This window comes from Panthera uncia, assembly GCF_023721935.1.
Source record: "Panthera uncia isolate 11264 chromosome A1 unlocalized genomic scaffold, Puncia_PCG_1.0 HiC_scaffold_17, whole genome shotgun sequence".
Classification (NCBI taxonomy): Eukaryota; Metazoa; Chordata; class Mammalia; order Carnivora; family Felidae; genus Panthera; species Panthera uncia.
This window is the reverse complement of record NW_026057577.1, coordinates 52,915,022-52,932,943: the sequence shown is the minus strand read 5'-3', so window position 1 is coordinate 52,932,943 and position 17,922 is coordinate 52,915,022. Positions and strand designations below refer to the sequence as shown.

General features: G+C 36.3%; 1 protein-coding gene across 1 annotated transcript in view; it reads right to left on the bottom strand.

The window, feature by feature from the left end:
* Window positions 1-17,922, bottom strand: part of FCHO2 (FCH and mu domain containing endocytic adaptor 2) — a 139,590-nt gene that overhangs the window by 14,192 nt on the left and 107,476 nt on the right. The window contains exons 19-23 of the mRNA XM_049649622.1: window positions 14,008-14,111; window positions 9,528-9,657; window positions 5,266-5,377; window positions 1,405-1,560; window positions 958-1,090 (exon numbers count right to left, since the gene is read on the bottom strand). Of these exons, the coding sequence (XP_049505579.1) occupies window positions 958-1,090; window positions 1,405-1,560; window positions 5,266-5,377; window positions 9,528-9,657; window positions 14,008-14,111 (635 nt within the window). The remainder of the gene's footprint in view (window positions 1-957; window positions 1,091-1,404; window positions 1,561-5,265; window positions 5,378-9,527; window positions 9,658-14,007; window positions 14,112-17,922) is intronic.

The following is a 17,922-nucleotide window of genomic DNA, read 5'->3' as shown; positions in this document are numbered from 1 at the left end:
AGAAGGTGTTTTTCAGATCACCATAGCCCTTGGGTATCATGGGCATGGGCTCTGGTGCTTTTCAAAGCCAGAAGTTTTGGGGGCTCTTCTCTCAGGTACAGATCTTAAAAGCTGGGATGCCTGATAGGGGGTATGAACTTCTCACTTGGGAATTAGCTCCAGGTTTGTGAGTTCCCTTCTGATTGTGGGTCACAGTGCTGGCGGTGGAGTTTGTGGGGAGAATGGGTCTCACCCCTCCTGCATGCTTCCATGTGACCCTCTGCTTGTTTGCTAATGTGATGGAGCTATCTTTTCAGGTCTTTTTCAGAGGAAACTGTTCCAGAGTAGCTGTAGCTTTGGTGTGTCCATAGGAGGAGGGGAGTTCCAGATCTTCCTATATTGCCATCTTCTAGCACCTCTCCAAGTCTGATAAGTTTAATTGTCAACATTTTTCTGCATTAATATTCCTAACTGGATATTTAGAAAGCTACTAATCTTTGCATTAACTTTTAAACTCACCTCTTTATTAAAAACCCCTACAGCAAATAGTTTTTCAGTTCATTCTGAGGTTTCCAGGAATAGAACATCACCTGTAAGTAACAGTAATTTGGGTTCCTCCTTCCACTATTACTGCTTTATTCTCTTGTGTAACTGTACTAACACATCCAGAAAAATCTCTTACAGTTAATGAGAATAATAGATGTCTTTGCTACTCCAGACTTTAACTGCTTTGTGTGTTTCATTATTAAGACTGATGTTGCTGGTCTTTTCAGGTTAAGGACATATTCATGTATATTTACTCAGTATTTGAATCAGGAATAGATAGTGAATTTGATCATCAATTTCCTTTGGCTTCAATCAGTTTCCTTGAATTCCTGGAATAAAACTCATGAGGCCATAACACATTACTCATTTAATCTATGAGAGTCTATTTATTAATATTTTAATTTATGATTTTTACAAGGATAGAACACTTACCTGATACTTTAATACATCTACATTATAGTAAGAAGCAGCTGGATTTTGCTCTGATAGCTTCTTGAGGTAGACAGTAACAGCTTGCATGTTCATCCAAAAATCTTTTGTGTTAGAATCACACTGTGATGGATCACTGTATGCATAAGAAATATTTTTGTTATTTTATTTAACTTAGCTTCATCATTTGGTGACCTGGGAAAGACTAGTAGAAATAAACCAAAAGGTGGGATGAGGGAAAACTAAGGGGGATAAAGAATAAAACATAGCAGAAACTTGTTTGAAAAATGAGGTAACAGAAGAGAAGGACTTAACAAATACCATCACCAGCAAAAGCACAGAGCACAGAAGGCTGTTTAATCATAACTTTTGTATTGTCATCCAACTGAATTATTGCTTCAATGAAGCAGGAAAAATTTAACTTCACCTTCAAAACAAGAGTACACGAACCTGAACACAAGTTGAGCATTCGGAAGAATTTGCTCTAGTCTGCTGATGTGTTTCACCCTGAAACACAGCACAGCTGGAGATGGATTGCTAGTGAAGACTTTAATAATTCCACTCGGAAACGATACTGTCATGTCACCAGTGATCTTCACAATACACCTGAAATTAGGGATTTGGAAAATTTTAAGTGGTTTAAATAAGGCGCTTTAATAATTAAACTCCAAACACAAATGTAAGAGTAAAGATCACATCTCTTCACTTGTTTAGAAAAACCATCCCCTGGCTGTCCCTTAAGGAGACTGCTTCCTGGTAACACCATCCTCAGTTGGAGCTATTTTTCACTGAAGCCCCACTAAATACAAGGCCTGAGCGGCAGTGGGAGATGTCCTCCTAGCTCCTCATTGCCTCTTTCAACTCTATATTCCTACATCCTTCCTAAAAACCTCCAGCCTCCTATCTAACTCAATATACTACTTGCTACTCCATCCCTTTCAACACTGTTTGATTTTTCTGAAAATGTTAGCTCTTTGCCTGCTGTCAGTCTGTCTCTGTATCATTACTCCTATCACAATCTGTAGTGATTTCAATATCCACACAGATAATGCTCTTGATATTTTGGGCACCTAGTTCTCAGCCCCTTGTCTCCAAACAATCCTGTCTTCCAGCCTACCTCGGTCACACAGCAGCCCCTCCATAATCTTGATTTCAGCCTCCCCATTCCTCTATTGGCCACTTCCTCTTTTCCCAACTTATTCTGTCTAGTACCACATCTCCAACAATTCTCATCAAAGCCTCCACAATCCATTGTTCCTACTACCTTTTCACTTCACTCATTCCTTCAAACCCTCCTTTCCTCCTAGGATTTCCTGGTCTATCATGCAATTCTACCTCTTCTCATACCTTCCTTCTTCTCCAATCTGAAATATTCCTTCCCTCTACTCGCAGCCATCGACTTTAAATTTTATTGAGGAAATAAAATCAGTAAAGAACTTCCTTACAGTCTCACAGGTGAACTCCTACTTGACTCTGTATCCATACCTTTCCTCCTGTTTCAAGAGATCAGTCTATGCACGTAAGGCCGATCTCACTGCTTATGCACTGAAGCTCATCTGTTATATACCAGAGACTTCTCTAATGCAACTACCCTCTTTCCTGAAATTTCCTACCCAATTTTTTCCAAAAATATTGGATCTTCTCCATTAGCGTATAGACATGCTGAAATGTGTATCTTTAAAAAACTCACACTAAAATTAATAAAAACTTCCTCTGACTCTATCATTTCTCTATCACTACACCTCTCTGCTTTCACTTAGAGCAAAACATCCTAAAATTTTTCTATACTTGCTCCTTCCAAATACAGTTGTATCTGCATCATCTCCTACTCTTGTTTTAGTTTTTATGTTTTATATTTGAGGGAGAGAGACAGAGCACAAGCAGGGGAGGGGCAGAGAGAGAGGGACACACAGAATCTGAAGCAGGCTCCAGGCTCTGAGCTGTCAGCACACAGTCTGATGAGGGGCTCAAACTCAAGAGCAGGGAGATCATGACCTGAGCAGAAGTCAGATGCTTAACTGACTGAGCCACCCACATGCACCCTCTTCTCCCACTCTTGAAAGCATGCTTAGAGGGAGTTCATCTCTACCACTTGACAAACTGCTCTTGTGAAGGTCACCAATGACCTCCATAATGTCAAAATTCAATTTTTCTTGACGAATCAGAAGCATCCGATACAGCTTCACACCATCCTTCACAAAAGGGTTTTATTCACCTAGTTTTGGTACACTCCTCTTCTGATTCTCTCCTCACCTCTCTTGTTGCCTGCAGTTTCAAACTCCTTTACCCAATCATTTTGTCTTTCTGTTTTCTAACTACTGAAGGGAGCCACAATTCTCATCAGATCTCTTCCGAGGCCTTGTGGTTTTAAGTATTGTATACAAGTTAATGACTACTAAGTATTTCATCTCTAGCCTATGACCTAGGCCCTGAAATCCAGTATCATGTATTCAGTTGTCTTTTTTTTTCTTTAGAGCAAGAAGGCACAAGTGAGCGAGAGGTAGAGGGAGAGAGAAGTGGGGCTTGAGCTCACCTGAAGCAGGGCTCAAGTCCCCCCAGTATGGGAGTTAAACTCATGAACCAGGAGATCCGGACGTGAGCCGAAGTCAAATGCTTAATGAGTGGGCCACCCAGGCACCCTGTATTCATTTGTTACCAACCGACTCCCTTAGCAAATCTTGACAACTTTGTTTTCAAAATGAATTCAATATCTCATTATTACTCATGACTTCCTCAGTTAATAACCTTATATAGGCCACCATCATCTCTCACCTGGACTGCTGCAGTTAACCTTCTCTCTCTCTGCTTGTACTCTGGCTCATTCTAGTTTATTCTCCATATGGCAGCCAGAGTACTCCTTCAAAACACTTATAAGTAACTTTCTCTGCTCAAAGACCTTCACTGGTTCCCACCCTGCTCAGAATAAACTCCACACTCTTTACCATCGTCTCTAATTCCCAACCTGATCTGGCCCCTCAAAGGATTCCTCTTTGACCACTCCCCTCCTTGCTAACTCCAACTTAGTGACATAGTTCTCTTTCCTTTGAATATGTCAAGCACGCTTCTACCTCAGTCTTTTACACTCACTGGAATGCTCTTCCCTCAGACATCTGCATGGTTGGCTCCTCAATGTCTTTGAAATATCTGCTTAAACTTAACATCAGAAACGCTTTCTCAGAGCACCTGTGTGGCTCAGTGGGTTAAGAGCCTGACTTTAGCTCAGGTCACAATTTCTCAGTTCATGAATTCGAGCCCCACATCAGGCTCACTACTGTCAGTGCAGAGCCTGCTTCGGATCCTCTGTACCCTGTCTCTCTCTGTCCATCCCCTGCTCGTGCTCTCTCAAAAATATTTTTTTTCTAGGGGCACCTGGGTGGCTCAATAAGTTGAGCATCCGACTTCCACTCAGGTCATGATCTCACATTTCCTGAGTTTGAGCCCCGTGTCGGGCTCTGTGCTGACAGCTCAGGACCTGGTTCCTGCTTCAGATTCTGTGACTCCCTCTCTCTCTGCCCCTCCCCCCCCCCATACTCTGTCTCTCTAAAATAAAAAAACATTAACAAAAATTTAAAAATATATTTTTTCAAAAAGAAAGGCTTTCTCTGATCATAAAAAGAAAAAAAAATTGGTTTGGTGCCTGGGTGGCTCAGTCCATTAAGCTTGACTCTTGATTTTGGCTCAGGACATGATCTCACAGTTTGTAGGTTCAAGTCCTGTGTCGGGTTCTGCACTGACAATGTGGAGACTGCTTGGGATTCTCTCTCCCTCTCTCTCTCTGCTCCTCCCCTGCTCATGCACACTCTATCTAAATAAACTGGGGGGGGGGAACCCCACCAAAACACTTTCTTAAAAGAAGGAGGTTAAACCAATTCTACAAGAGTCTCATAAATGAAACAGACATTTTAGGTCTCTCCTGCAAACATTACACTTTCCCCAAAGATACACATTAAGCCAATATTCAAAGTTCTATCCCACTTCTAGGTCAGCTGCCCTCATCCTGATCTTACAGATATATCACACAGCAGATGGCACACAAAGCTTGGGCAAGAATGTAAATAAATTGGGGAGAAAAGCCATCACCACTGCTGATTATAGTGATTTGTTTTGTTTTGTTTGGAAAGACAATTGCTGAGTGACTATATTTGATAGCAAAAAAAACAAAAAACCAGGTAAATAAATAATAGAAAACTCTAACCTATAGAGAATCAAAATGTAACTCTGCAAATATATTACCAAGCCCCCTCCCCACCAAACACACACACACACACACACACACACACACACACACACACACACTTTTTTAAAACTAACTTGGTAGGGTCTGCTCCTTTAAAGTAGGCATTAACAGATTCTGTAAGGGCAACTGCCACAGGTAAGGTGTCCTGATTTCCAAGGCTGACCGGGCTGGGACCTCGTGACACACCTAGAATACATATGCAATTTATTTGTTAAATCCTATAGAAAGAGCTTTATAAAATGTCAAGACAGGTAAAGTCACAAGGTTAGCTTGTCACAAATGACTCTATTATTGGTTCCATTGATGGCCCAGGTATAAATCTGGAGGTTAAAAAATAGGGCAGAAAACAAACTGGAACATAATACAGAGGACAAAAAAAATCACGAAAACATGTTATACTGACTTTTCTTTTAAATGAAATGACACTAAACGCTTGGGTTAAGGAGTGTCAGAAGGAAAAAGCCCTTCACCTGAAGAACAAAACTACTAAAATATTTTTCACAACCATTCAGATGCTAAATTGTTTCAAGTTCTACCACTCAAATACTTCAGGGCATTAAGCTGGATTTTTGTGTTTCAGCTATTTCCATCCATCAGCTATTTCTAACTGAATAACATAATGTTTCGGACACTACTCACTAGAATTCTTTTACCTCTTTGTCTAATGCATACATTATATTCCCATATATTCCCATTATCTTGATAAACAGGACAAATAATGTTAATTTTAAACATTCCTGACACGAAGTTCACTTAGATAACACACCTTTAGAGTTAAATAATATAAAGATCAGTTATTTTAAAGCATAATAAAATGTAAACAAATTTAATCTATGCATGTGTTCAGGTTTTTTTAACCTAAGCAAACTTTCTAGTTTATTTCATTATAGAAAAATCCCTCAAAGCAGTTCATTGTCTTTCTTGACAAATGCACTCTTCCCACTCTTCTTATGTGGTAAGGTTACCACAATGGCTACTGACTGGAAAGTGGAGCATTTTATTTAATATACAATAAATGATGCAATTTTATATTTTAAAAAAGGCCAATAGCATAGATTATTCAGATTTTCTCATAAGAATAAATAATCTAGGTCAACATAGCTCTGAAATTTGAATGTATGCTTTTGTTCTATAAATATTACATAATGCTCATAGCCACCAGATAGTTCTATTTCAGCTAAGATTATCTATAGTGAAAGGGTGAGTTACTTTTGAAATACCTAAGATACTAAGCCTGACAAAAATCAGTACTAGTTCTCTCTGCCTCACAAGTAAGCCCGAGATTCTACACACAGTGAGAAAAAGCTTTTGTTAGCTGTAAAGGCCAGGAAGATTTTGTGGTATTTAATATTTTGAAGAATTCTGACTTGGAAGGTTCTTCACAGTTAGAAAAATAGCTCAGGGATTAAAAGTACATGGAAACAAGAACTGCTGCGAGGCCAAAGGGAAAAGTAAGTGCTCCCTCTGACTGCAAAGAAACTTAAAATTTCTTACGAAAATTTAAAACTCAATAAATATAAAAATTTACTCAGAAAATCACAACAGCTACTATTTACTAATTCCAACAAATGTCTAGTACTGAGCTAAGGAGGCATGAAAAAAATGCTGCCTTTTGGAGCCACAAGTAGTTTTGCAAAGCGGGAACATACTTAGTGGGTAAGGGATGGCTGGAAAGATGAGAGGACATGAAAATCTGTCTAGAGAAATGTTTAAGGCCCAGATCATAGCACAGGGGACATTTAATTTTATCTCTGTGGCACTAAAAACTACTAAAAATGTTCAAGAGAAACATGGTTACATTTTTCATTTCGTGAGATCACTCTGAACACAGTGGATCCTAGAATGAAGAGAAAAATGTCTGTTGTCAGGGATTCAAATTTGGATCAGGGGACAGATGATGAAGTGAAAGATAAGGGGCTGACCAAGAGGCAGAAGACTCATGTATATGCATAAGAAAATGTTAAGTGAAAAAAGCAGACTAAGTAGAGATTAACTGAATATATCTATGCTGACACATGTTTGCACAATGGGAAAATTTCACTGTATGTGTGAATTAGTTCAGTGAATTTTTTAAAAAAATATATTGTTCTATATAGCGACTCACTAGAAAATCATAAAAGCATATGTTTTCTAGGGGAAGATGAAAGCTATAATACTCTTTATTAAAGAAAACTATATTCTCAATTATGAAATTAATCTTTCCCCTTAAACCACCTACGATAAATGGATATTTACACACAGTCATGGGTAACACTAATATCTGCTTCTACTGTGACATTAAAAATCAAAAGAAGCCTACATGTTACTGTTTTCACTTATCCAACTGGGCATATAAAATGAGAATTCTTGAAATAATCCGTATGAATTGTTAAGCCCATTACTGAAATACTGGCAAGAAGGAAAAAAGTACTGAATAGGAGGGGGGGATAAAACTCAAAATCCACTTAATATTTTGGCATACGTCCTTGCGTATTTTCTATTCTTGTTTTCAAGATTATATTGCACATACATAGTTCAAAAAAAGTTTGCATATTTCCTGTATCAATCGAGTCCTTTAAGTATAAAAGTCTAAATTTATAATGTATTATTCCAAATACATAATTTCTTAGAAATAAAAAATCACCTGTATTTATAAGGATATTATGTGTTCTAATTTTGGTTTAATTGTTCTACATTTAAACAACTGTATGTTCTGAAAATGCAGAGCTTATAAAGTTGAAGAAAGAGGTACCTTCCTGTAATAATCAATGGATATTTTTGTAGAATTATTTACAGCCAGGAGTAAAAAACACTCCCAACTATTTGATACCTTTTTGCCTCTAACTTCACCTCACTATATGGATGGCTTTCCTAGGAGAGCCTTTGCTCTGGTAAGTTAGGTATTTAAACTAACATAGTCTTTCTGCTGCTTTTCTAACCACTTTTTCTCTGATTCTGACAACTTTAGGGGTAAGATTTATGGACATTTCTTAATGTTGAGAAGGAAAAAAAAAGCAAGGAGATGAAGAAAATGCAAAAATACTCTGTTTTTATAATTGGGGATTTGATATCAATAAATCCTATACAGCAACTGGACATAATTAGTACAAACTGAGAAAGTTAAACCTTAGAGTTATTCTTGACTTCTGAGACACCATACATTGCTGAAAAAGGAAAAAAATGAGGTAACAAAGTATTTTAGATACACTTTAGGATCATTAGTCAACACACATATATTGCTTTTGATACAATACCTTGTGAAGTCTCACAGTGCTTTTCAATTTCAGAGAGTGTCCCAATCAAATTATCATCTTCTATCATATTTAAATAAAACAAAATATTGTAGGAAAAGAAAATATTTGCAAGAAATAAGAAGGATCAAAAACTTAAAGAGAGCTGAATAAGCATCATAATTTTAAAAAAGGGAACTCTTATGGTAGATTTAAAGTATCTTTGTTGCACAAGATCCACATTATATCCAGCCTGCCTGTTTCCTCCCTCACCTGTGGTTCTACTACTGCCTGCCCTGGCCCAGACTAAAAACAAGTATGTACCTACTCAATCAAAAATATATTCTATTAAATTCAAATCCCTTTAAATAATCTAGAGAAAATGGAGACCTAAAGCTAATTCTGTTTACTCAGACCACATGTCTGACTTCTAAAAAGATTCATCTATGTTTTTTATGACTAAAATACAGAGTTTGCAAAAACCAAAATTAACAAAATCACATATACAAACAAAACACAAGAATAAAGTGCTCATTACAGCTTTTTTGTTATACTAACAGTGGGTGAGAAAAGTAATAAGAATTTGTAGAAATTAGATAAAAGTGAAGATAAAAAATGTCTTGAGCAAAATCTAGATGTAATAAAATATTGGACTTACTTGCTAGGGTTTAGGTTTATATACCTATGTCCTAATATCTACTACTTTTAAATCTTTAGGTTTAGGTTTATATACCTATGTCCTGATATCTACTACTTTTAAATCTTGAGGATTTAAATTCTTATAGAAATATATAATTGCAAGCACAAAACTCCTTCCTTAAATTGAATCGTTATTAAAAGCTCTTAGGAGTGTAAGCATCACTTCACATTAGAAAGGCCTGCATTATATACTGCCTTCAATTATTTATACTGGTCAGTAGTTTATAAATTTGATGCATTCTTAACAGTGTTAGAAAATTCTCCTATTCAGATAGGGAAAATGTGGCTAGTTTGACAATGCCAGGTGTGTCTACAGAAAACTGAAGTTTCTTAATGTTAAATTTTTCACGAGCTCATTAAAAAACAAAATTCAGCCTGATCATACTTTGGATGCTAACTTTCACATATAATCTATGATAATCACTTACCTACTGTTGGAGTATTGGCAGCACTTAATGAAGCCGAAGAGGAGATAGAGGAAGAACTTTCCGCCCGGGCTAAAGGAGCTGCAGGAGGTGGGCTGGTATTGGAAGTTACAGGTGGGCTGAATGGCCTGGGCTTAAAAACAAAAAGTTATTTACCAGAATGGTAAAACAATTCCTCTAAGAAAAGATATTTAGGTATGTTAAGATTAATTTTAATATAATCAACCAAATTTATTTTCTTTTAACTAAAAAGTTAAAAGAGTTAAAAGTGTTTCTTTTAACTAAAAATAGAGATGGCAGAAGTCAAATCATTTTCAAGAATATGTTAAAGGTGGAGAAGGCTATTTTAAAATAATGCTGTCAAGAGAACCTTTATACATTAAGCATTTTCTCTATTTCAATAAGTATACTTAAGACAGAGTTTCAGAGGTTAAATTATAAGCTTAAACACCATGAAGGCTTTTCTTTCATACATACTGCCAAACTGCTTCCCAAAAGGATTATTCACTTTACTCCCTATAAATAGAATATTTCTCTGCACCTTTTTCAGCAATGAATGGATGAGCCTTAGATGGAAAAATAATTTTAAAATAGATAAAAATAAGATGGGCATTTTACCTTTTATGAGTTGTCTTTGTTGGCTTTGTCTAATTTAGTTTCGGGGGAGCTTAATATTACCTGAGCTTTCACTAACCCTTTGCTTTATCTGCTGCAAACACTTTGTCCCTAAATCTTGCTTGCCCTTTATTTTTGGTGTTTACAAATCTGTCCACATTTCCCTTTATAATTCCTTGTAACGCTTTCTCATTGAGACAGTTCACTCAAAAAAGACATTTGAGGAAATCTTAATTCTACTGCCTTCCCACTTTTCTAAACATAAAAATACATATGAAAATTTGAACTTCCGTTCATTTCTTTTACTTGGATGAATGGATTTTTTCCTTCCACATTCCTACGTGTTCCAATAATACATGAGCAACACTTCCTAAAGGGTTTCATTTTTTAAAATAAGGCATATTTAACTTAGTTAAAAATAACATTTTCCTGCTTGTGAAAGTATTCTGTAAATGAATATAATACTTATTCAATGCCTACTGTGTGTCACTATGGGTCAAGCCATGGGTTAGATACACTAGATACAAAGCAGTGAACAAGAAAGATCCTGTTCCTGTCTTCAATTATTTGAGGAACATGAAAAACTAAAGACAAAAAAACAAAAACAAAACACCCTATAAGCACTCCTACACTAAAATTAGTCAACTCTCTATTGTATGAATATAAATTTATAGATAGACACATAAAAATTAGGTACCATCCAAAGTGTTTTATACTAAGTAACCTCCCACTCCCTCAATTAACTATTTTTGAACTATTAGTTCCAGAGAATAGCTTTTTGATGACCGATTATAATAACTACTAGATTTCAAAAATATAGCAAGGCATAAAAATGCAGCTCTGTATACAGATGGAAGTGGTGCAAGGCATGAAGTCAAACACATATTAAACTCAACAGCTATGTGAAATCTATAGGCTTAGAAAAAATCTTGACCATGTACTGTGGGAGAAATTTCTCCTGTAGCAACATGGCCTCATGACCATACCATGTGGCTACATTTTTACAATTTACAGTTTAGAATGCACATTTTATAACTTTCTAGGAAAAGACAAAAACAGCTCTTAAGTGGTTTTCTGATTTTGGAATGGCACTGTCCAGTACAGTAGCCACTAGCACTTGAAATGTGGCTAGTTCAAATTTGAGATGAGTTCTAAGTATAAAACAGACAGATTTTGAAGACTTAGCACAAACAGAAAAGAAACTCTCCATATTTATAGTGATTACACTGTAAAATTTTTTTTTAATATACTGAGTAAAATAAGTTAATTTTACTGTTTTTAATGTGGCTACTAGAAAAACTTCAGTATCTGCTGCGTTATATTTCTGTTGAACAGCACTACTTAAAAACAGCAGTTCTTAAACATGCATCAGAATCACTTGGAGGGCCACTTCCCAGAATTTCTGATTTGTCTGGGATGGAGACAGAGAAGCTACATTTCTTCCAATCCTAGGTGATGGTAATGCTGCTAGTCTGGGGACCAAACTTTGAAAAACACTGCTCTAAACAGTGAGGCAATCCCAACAGGAATGTGAAAAGGGTGTGTGATTATAGACCCTTTGAGCATCTAGTGAAAGGTAGGTGCCCTCTCCCCAAAAAAGTGCACATCCACGCAGGCAAGGAAAAGGGCACTTCGATGTACAGCTGGAGAGAATTAAAATCAGCATAAACTTTCTGGTGGGCAATACAGTAATAATCATCAAGAGTCTTAAAAAAGGTGCATACCCTTTAGTTCATGAATTTCACTTTAAAATTTACTAAACAAAGTCTGTGAAGAACAAAAGGATATTAAGACATTGTTTATCATGAAATCATTAAGAGTGCTGACTAATGAAAACTTGGAAATAAACTAAATGTCAAATCACGTCTCTAAAAACCTTTGGAAATGCTGACAGTGGTGTTACAAGATAGAGCATTTATGCTCTGCAGCTGTTTCAAATGGTGCTCCCTGAAGCCCTCAAAGGGTGGTTTCTAGAAGGCTCTCAAGGCTGCGGTGGGAGTAAAGGATGAAAGATTCAAGTATAAAAGTCCCAATTTTACTTATTTAATACACTTGCAACTTAAGATTATTTGACAAAAGATTCTACCACTTGAAATAAGTTTGAAATCTAAAGAGTAATTCATGAAATTGAAAGGTGTTCCCAAAATATTTTCAAGTGAAGAATAAAAAGTATGTATGACATTAAAAATGTACACATATCATTCATAGTAACTTTTCTGAGCAATTACTTCCACTCCACAATGTTCTAAGTATCTAACACACAGTAACTCACTGAAGTCTCATACCACCTGTTATCTTTATACTTCACCTATAAGGAAATAAGATACTCCAAGTACACAACTTGACTAATGTCACTCAGGTAACTATTGACTAATAAGCTTGTGCTTTTAACAACTATATTTTACTGAGTCTGAATATTTAAGCACTCAAAACTTAATGAAAGGATATATATAAAAGTGTTAACTGCATATCTTTGAGTCATGAAATATGGAAGGGATTTTAATTTTGTTTTCTCTATTTCCCAAATTTCACATGATCATGTACTGCTTTTGTAATCAGGAAAAAATCCCATGTTATTAAGAGGTAGTCATTTTTATATTCTATGAAAAATAATTATCTCCTTACCAGCTTGTATCTAGTTTTTGATCTCATTTCCTTAAGTCTGTTCGTTAGGGTAACAAAAGAAAGAGGTCACTATTTCAGCACTTGGTGCTCAAGCCTTTTAGATTTTTCATGAAACATCTCCTATGTGACAGGCATTATGCAAAGTACTAACATGGCAAAGGCATAGTCCAGTGAGGGGAACACACACAAAGAAAGTATATACAATGTAATTTGTGCACTAAGAGAAATATGAGCAAAGTACATGGGTGGGTATAAGGAAGAGAGTGATTAAATCCACTTGGGGAGAAGTAATGATCAAAGAGGGATTTAGCTAGATGGTATTTAGCTGGATCTTAAAAAAAAAAAAAAAAAAAAGAGGGCAGTTTCCTATATAAACATCTGAGGGGCATTTCCGTAAAGGCTGCAAAGTAAGACGTGGATACATAAAAGAGCATGATGTGTTTGGGGAACAGTGGAAAGTTTCAAATGGCTAGAACGTTAAGTTGCAAAGAGGAGAAAGTTGGACAGTTAGTCTGGTAATAATGCAGGTTGTTGAGGCACCTTTTTAAAGAGCCTTGTACATTCGGCTAAAACATTCAACCACATGGACTACAGGCAACCAATGGAGAGGTCTATCTAGAGAAAAAGAAGATTAAGCTTGACTTTCAGAAATTTAATACTGGCAATTAGTGTAAAACATGACACACAGTAGGTAAGAAGCAAGAAGACTGGTTTGGGAAAGTCTCTCTCTGAATATAACTCATACATTTTCTTTTAATTATCTGACAACTTTTGTAGACCAGTGTTTTTTTCTTTAAGCAACATGTACTTTCACAAGCCAGTTAAGTAACATCACCTCCAGTCTCTTTATACATAAAATAAAAGCTGGACTAGATTCCCTCCAGGATTCTCCTGGCAGTACACTTCTAAACCCTAGGAAAAGGTCACCATCTCTTCCATAATATTTGACTTACAGCAGAATTATATGAAAATTGCTTCTTAATTGTGAAAGAATGGGTACTAAATGGTTATTCTTATAATGTGCTAACTTTCTCAGGAAATCTCCTTTCTTCCCGAACAATGTCTTGCTCCATGTAACATGAGGAAGTAAAGGAAGTGTTGGCTAGAAAAATTTTCCTATAATTTGAAGACTCAAATAGATAATTCCAAGCATTTAATGGTAAAGGGGTATATAGAAAAATATTTGCATCTTAAATCAAACAGTTATAATTAAAAAAAAAAAAAAAAAAACCTGAGTACATACTATTTCATTAATCCCACTGAGTTTGCCTGAAGTAAGCTTTGGTCTGGAAGCGGGCCTTGGAGGTGGGACAATGGTGCCTACAGAAAGAGGAGTTGTGGGCCTGGCTGGTAGGGGGAAAAAAAGAATTTGAAGAAAACCATTAGTATGTAACAAACCTTACATAAATACATTCTATTATAGAGGAATTCTTAGGACTCAAAGCTAATTTTTCAGGAGTTTTGTAATATACATATTATATATCTATAATATAATTATAGATACTTGTTGAAATACTGGAAGTCTATCAAATATGCTTTTCTTGAAGCTAACAATATTCCTAAAAAACAAAAACATTGACTTTTCAGTAGAATTGACACACGATATAAAGTGTATTCCTGTTTCAATTCTTTACACCTATAAAAAGATAAAATGATAAATTAGCTAGTAAAAATACACCAATTTCAGGCCTAAGGTCTTTAGTTTATTGCCAATACATCTACTTACAGAAATGTAAGACCAAGCCTTTGAAGCAACACCTTCACATGAACTCTAAATAAAACACTTACCTTAATTAAACTTAAAGTTCAAATTACAAGTTGAACTACACTGTAAAGTTTCTGGTGATAATTAAAAGTATTAAAAATACCTTATTTATGAAAAAATTCCTGTTCCTAAATCCTACATAAATTTAATGTTCACTGTTTTTCAATGCCATTTACAAACTTTGCCATTTTATAAATCAGATACTAACCAGAGTATTTCTAATTAAAAATAACTCCATCGTAGTAGAAATTAATGAAATTCAAGTGTACACCATCACAATTCACAAATGCATTAGCATAATCAAAACGAAAGTGAAGAATGGAAGCTGATATGTTTAAATCATAGTATTTTAAATGATTTTCGAATCCCTTTGCTTCAATCTAAAACATGGGACTGTAATTCAAACTGAAGAAGAGAATATGGATGGGAAGAATATAATTCATTAAGTTAAGTTTGCAGATGTGCAAAGTTAAAAATATATGAATGGGCCTAAGTATATCCATGGAGAAACAAAAGGCTGAGGATCCATGGTCACTGTCAGAGGAATGCAGGTGTGAAAGGAAGGAGAATAGAGATGACAGGAAAAGACCTAAAGAAAAAGGTAGTCACACAGGAGTGAAAGTAAAGGCATGAGGGGTATGGAATCATTCAGAAAGCACATACAATGAAGGGATAATAGATACAAGCACAGTTCAAGCTGCTTGAAGAAAACAATAAAAAGCTGCTAAGAACCCCTATGTAGATTCTAAGGCTGTTGCCTTCTTCCATTGAACACTACTTTTTTTTAATGTTTTTTTAAAATTTATTTTTTAATTTATTTTTGAGACAGAGAGAGACAGAGCATGAGCAGGGGAGGAGCAGAGAGAGAGGGAGACAATCTGAAACAGGCTGCAGGCTCTGAGCTGTCAGCGCAGAGCCTGACGTGGGGCTTGAACTCACGGACTGTGAGATCATGACCTTAGCTGAAGTCGGAGGCTCAACCGACTGAGCCACCCAGGTGCCCCATGACATACTTACTTTAAAGACAGGTTCGTTATCAATGAAACCAGCACTCATCACTATTCAAGGCATTTCAAGCTTATGAGAATTTAACATAGTAGAGATAGGTATGTATACCTGAGCTTCATCACTGACAAATGGATTGTCAATGTATTAAGACTGACTCAAACCAAGCCTGGTAGAACTGTTAACATTCAGCTCTTTTAAATAACCACAATTTGCTTTTTCAAAGTCCAAAAACATGCTGGTTTCAAGGAAAGATTCAATTACCATACACTCAAATCAGTGGGAGACAAAGAGTTTGTGTTGCATTCTAAGTTCAGTGGAAGAAGGAGAAAGCAGATGAAAACCAGAAGCAACAGGAAAATTCTAGAACAAAAATATGAATCTACATAGCCAAATAGTTTTCTCATTTCAGGTTAATGTTATTTTAGTCCCTCAAAACTAGAAAAATATAGTAATACAGGAACAAAAGCAGGAGCTCAAACTTTCTATTAACTGAGGAAATTAAGTATGAGCATAAGAAACTTAAAGAATGTAAGAGTAAAACTCAAGGTCAAAAATATATAAAGCCACAATTATTCCTGTTTGCCCAGAGAAGTAAAAGGTAACTCTTAACAGCTGGTAAAAGTATAAATATTTATATATAAACAAACCCCTCCTCTGATAAACCTTACTATAGACTATGTCTTCTCTGCCTGTAGATTAATTGAGCTCTGGTGCTCAGCAAAAATCCCTGAAAATAACGTTTTGAAAAATATTATGCTTTTTTTTTTTTTTAAGGCTGGTTTTTTGTATTAACTCCAAAACTGATTTAGTCTATCTTACCTCCTAACATGTTGGGAGTTTTACTACTAGCCAGTTAGGCACTTGTTGAGTAACACAGCACTATCACCTTTACACTTTTTTAGACTTGTATCATCATCTCTTTTCAACACGACTAACATTCCCTGAAAGGCAAAGTAATTTGACATCATTTTTCAGACTATATAGAAAGGTTTAAAAATGCATAGGAAAGTGAACTTAAAAAGTAGCAAACGGTTAATAAATGTTTTATTTCCTAGCTACTGCACATCAAATGGCCACTAAATGAAAATGAATCCTTTTTGTCTGAAATTAAAAGTGATAGGGGTGAAACATTCTTCAGACAGTTAGCAAGAGGAAGAGAGAACTTTTTTGAAAAGTAAGAAACTGTGTTAAAGAAAAAGAGAGGGGTGCCTGGGTGGCTCAGTCGCTTGAGCGTCCGACTTTGGCTCAGGTCATGATCTCGCCGTCTGTGAGTTCGAGCCTCGCATCGGGCTCTGTGCCGACAGTTCAGAGCCTGGAGCCTGCTTCGGATTCTGTGTCTCCTCTCTCTCTGCCCCTCCCCCACTCATGCTCTGTCACTCTGTCTCAGAAATAAACATTAAAAAAAAATTTTTTTTAAAAAAGAGAAACTGAGGGCACAGTTAGGAAGAAATTTCTGTATCACTAAAGCCTCTGATTTTCAATGTGAAAATTTTCATTAAGGATTCTGAAAAATAATTCATAAAAGTATATTAACAAAATTAAAATACACTACTTATGACCTTCTTCATTCTTTTTTTTTTTTTTTTAATTTTTTTTTTTTCAACGTTTTTTATTTATTTTTAGGACAGAGAGAGACAGAGCATGAACTGGGGAGGGGCAGAGAGAGAGGGAGACACAGAATCGGAAACAGGCTCCAGGCTCCGAGCCATCAGCCCAGAGCCTGACGCGGGGCTCGAACTCACGGACCGCGAGATCGTGACCTGGCTGAAGTCGGACGCTTAACCGACTGCGCCACCCAGGCGCCCCTGACCTTCTTCATTCTAAATACAAAACACCATTCTGACATTTTTACTAAACAAAAACAAGACCTAGGGGTGACTGGGTGGCTCAGTCGGTTAAGCGTCCGACTGGCTCCAGTCATGATCTCACGGTTCGTGAGTTCGAGCCCCGTGTCAGGCTCTGTGCTAACAGCTCAGAGCCTGGAGCCTGTTTCAGATTCTGTGTCTCCCTCTCTCTCTGACCCTCCCCCGTTCATGCTCTGTCTCTGTCTCAAAAATAAATAAACATTAATAAATAAATAAACAAACAAAAAAGAGACCTTCATGACAACTTCAGTTTTGCCTGTACAATTAACCTTCCTTATATAATCTATTAAGTTTAGTTTTATAAAACTACTAACAAGCCCACTGAGGAAGGCTGTAATGCCACTTCAGAATATGTTCAACTGTCTTTTGTTGTTTCTTGCTATTTTACAAAGTATTAGATACAGAGCACTTTCCCTTCAAAATTCCAAATTGGAGTTAAGGTTGCCTAAAATCTACAATTTATTTTAAAAATTGGTTTAGGGGCGCCTGGGTGGCGCAGTCGGTTAAGTGTCCGACTTCA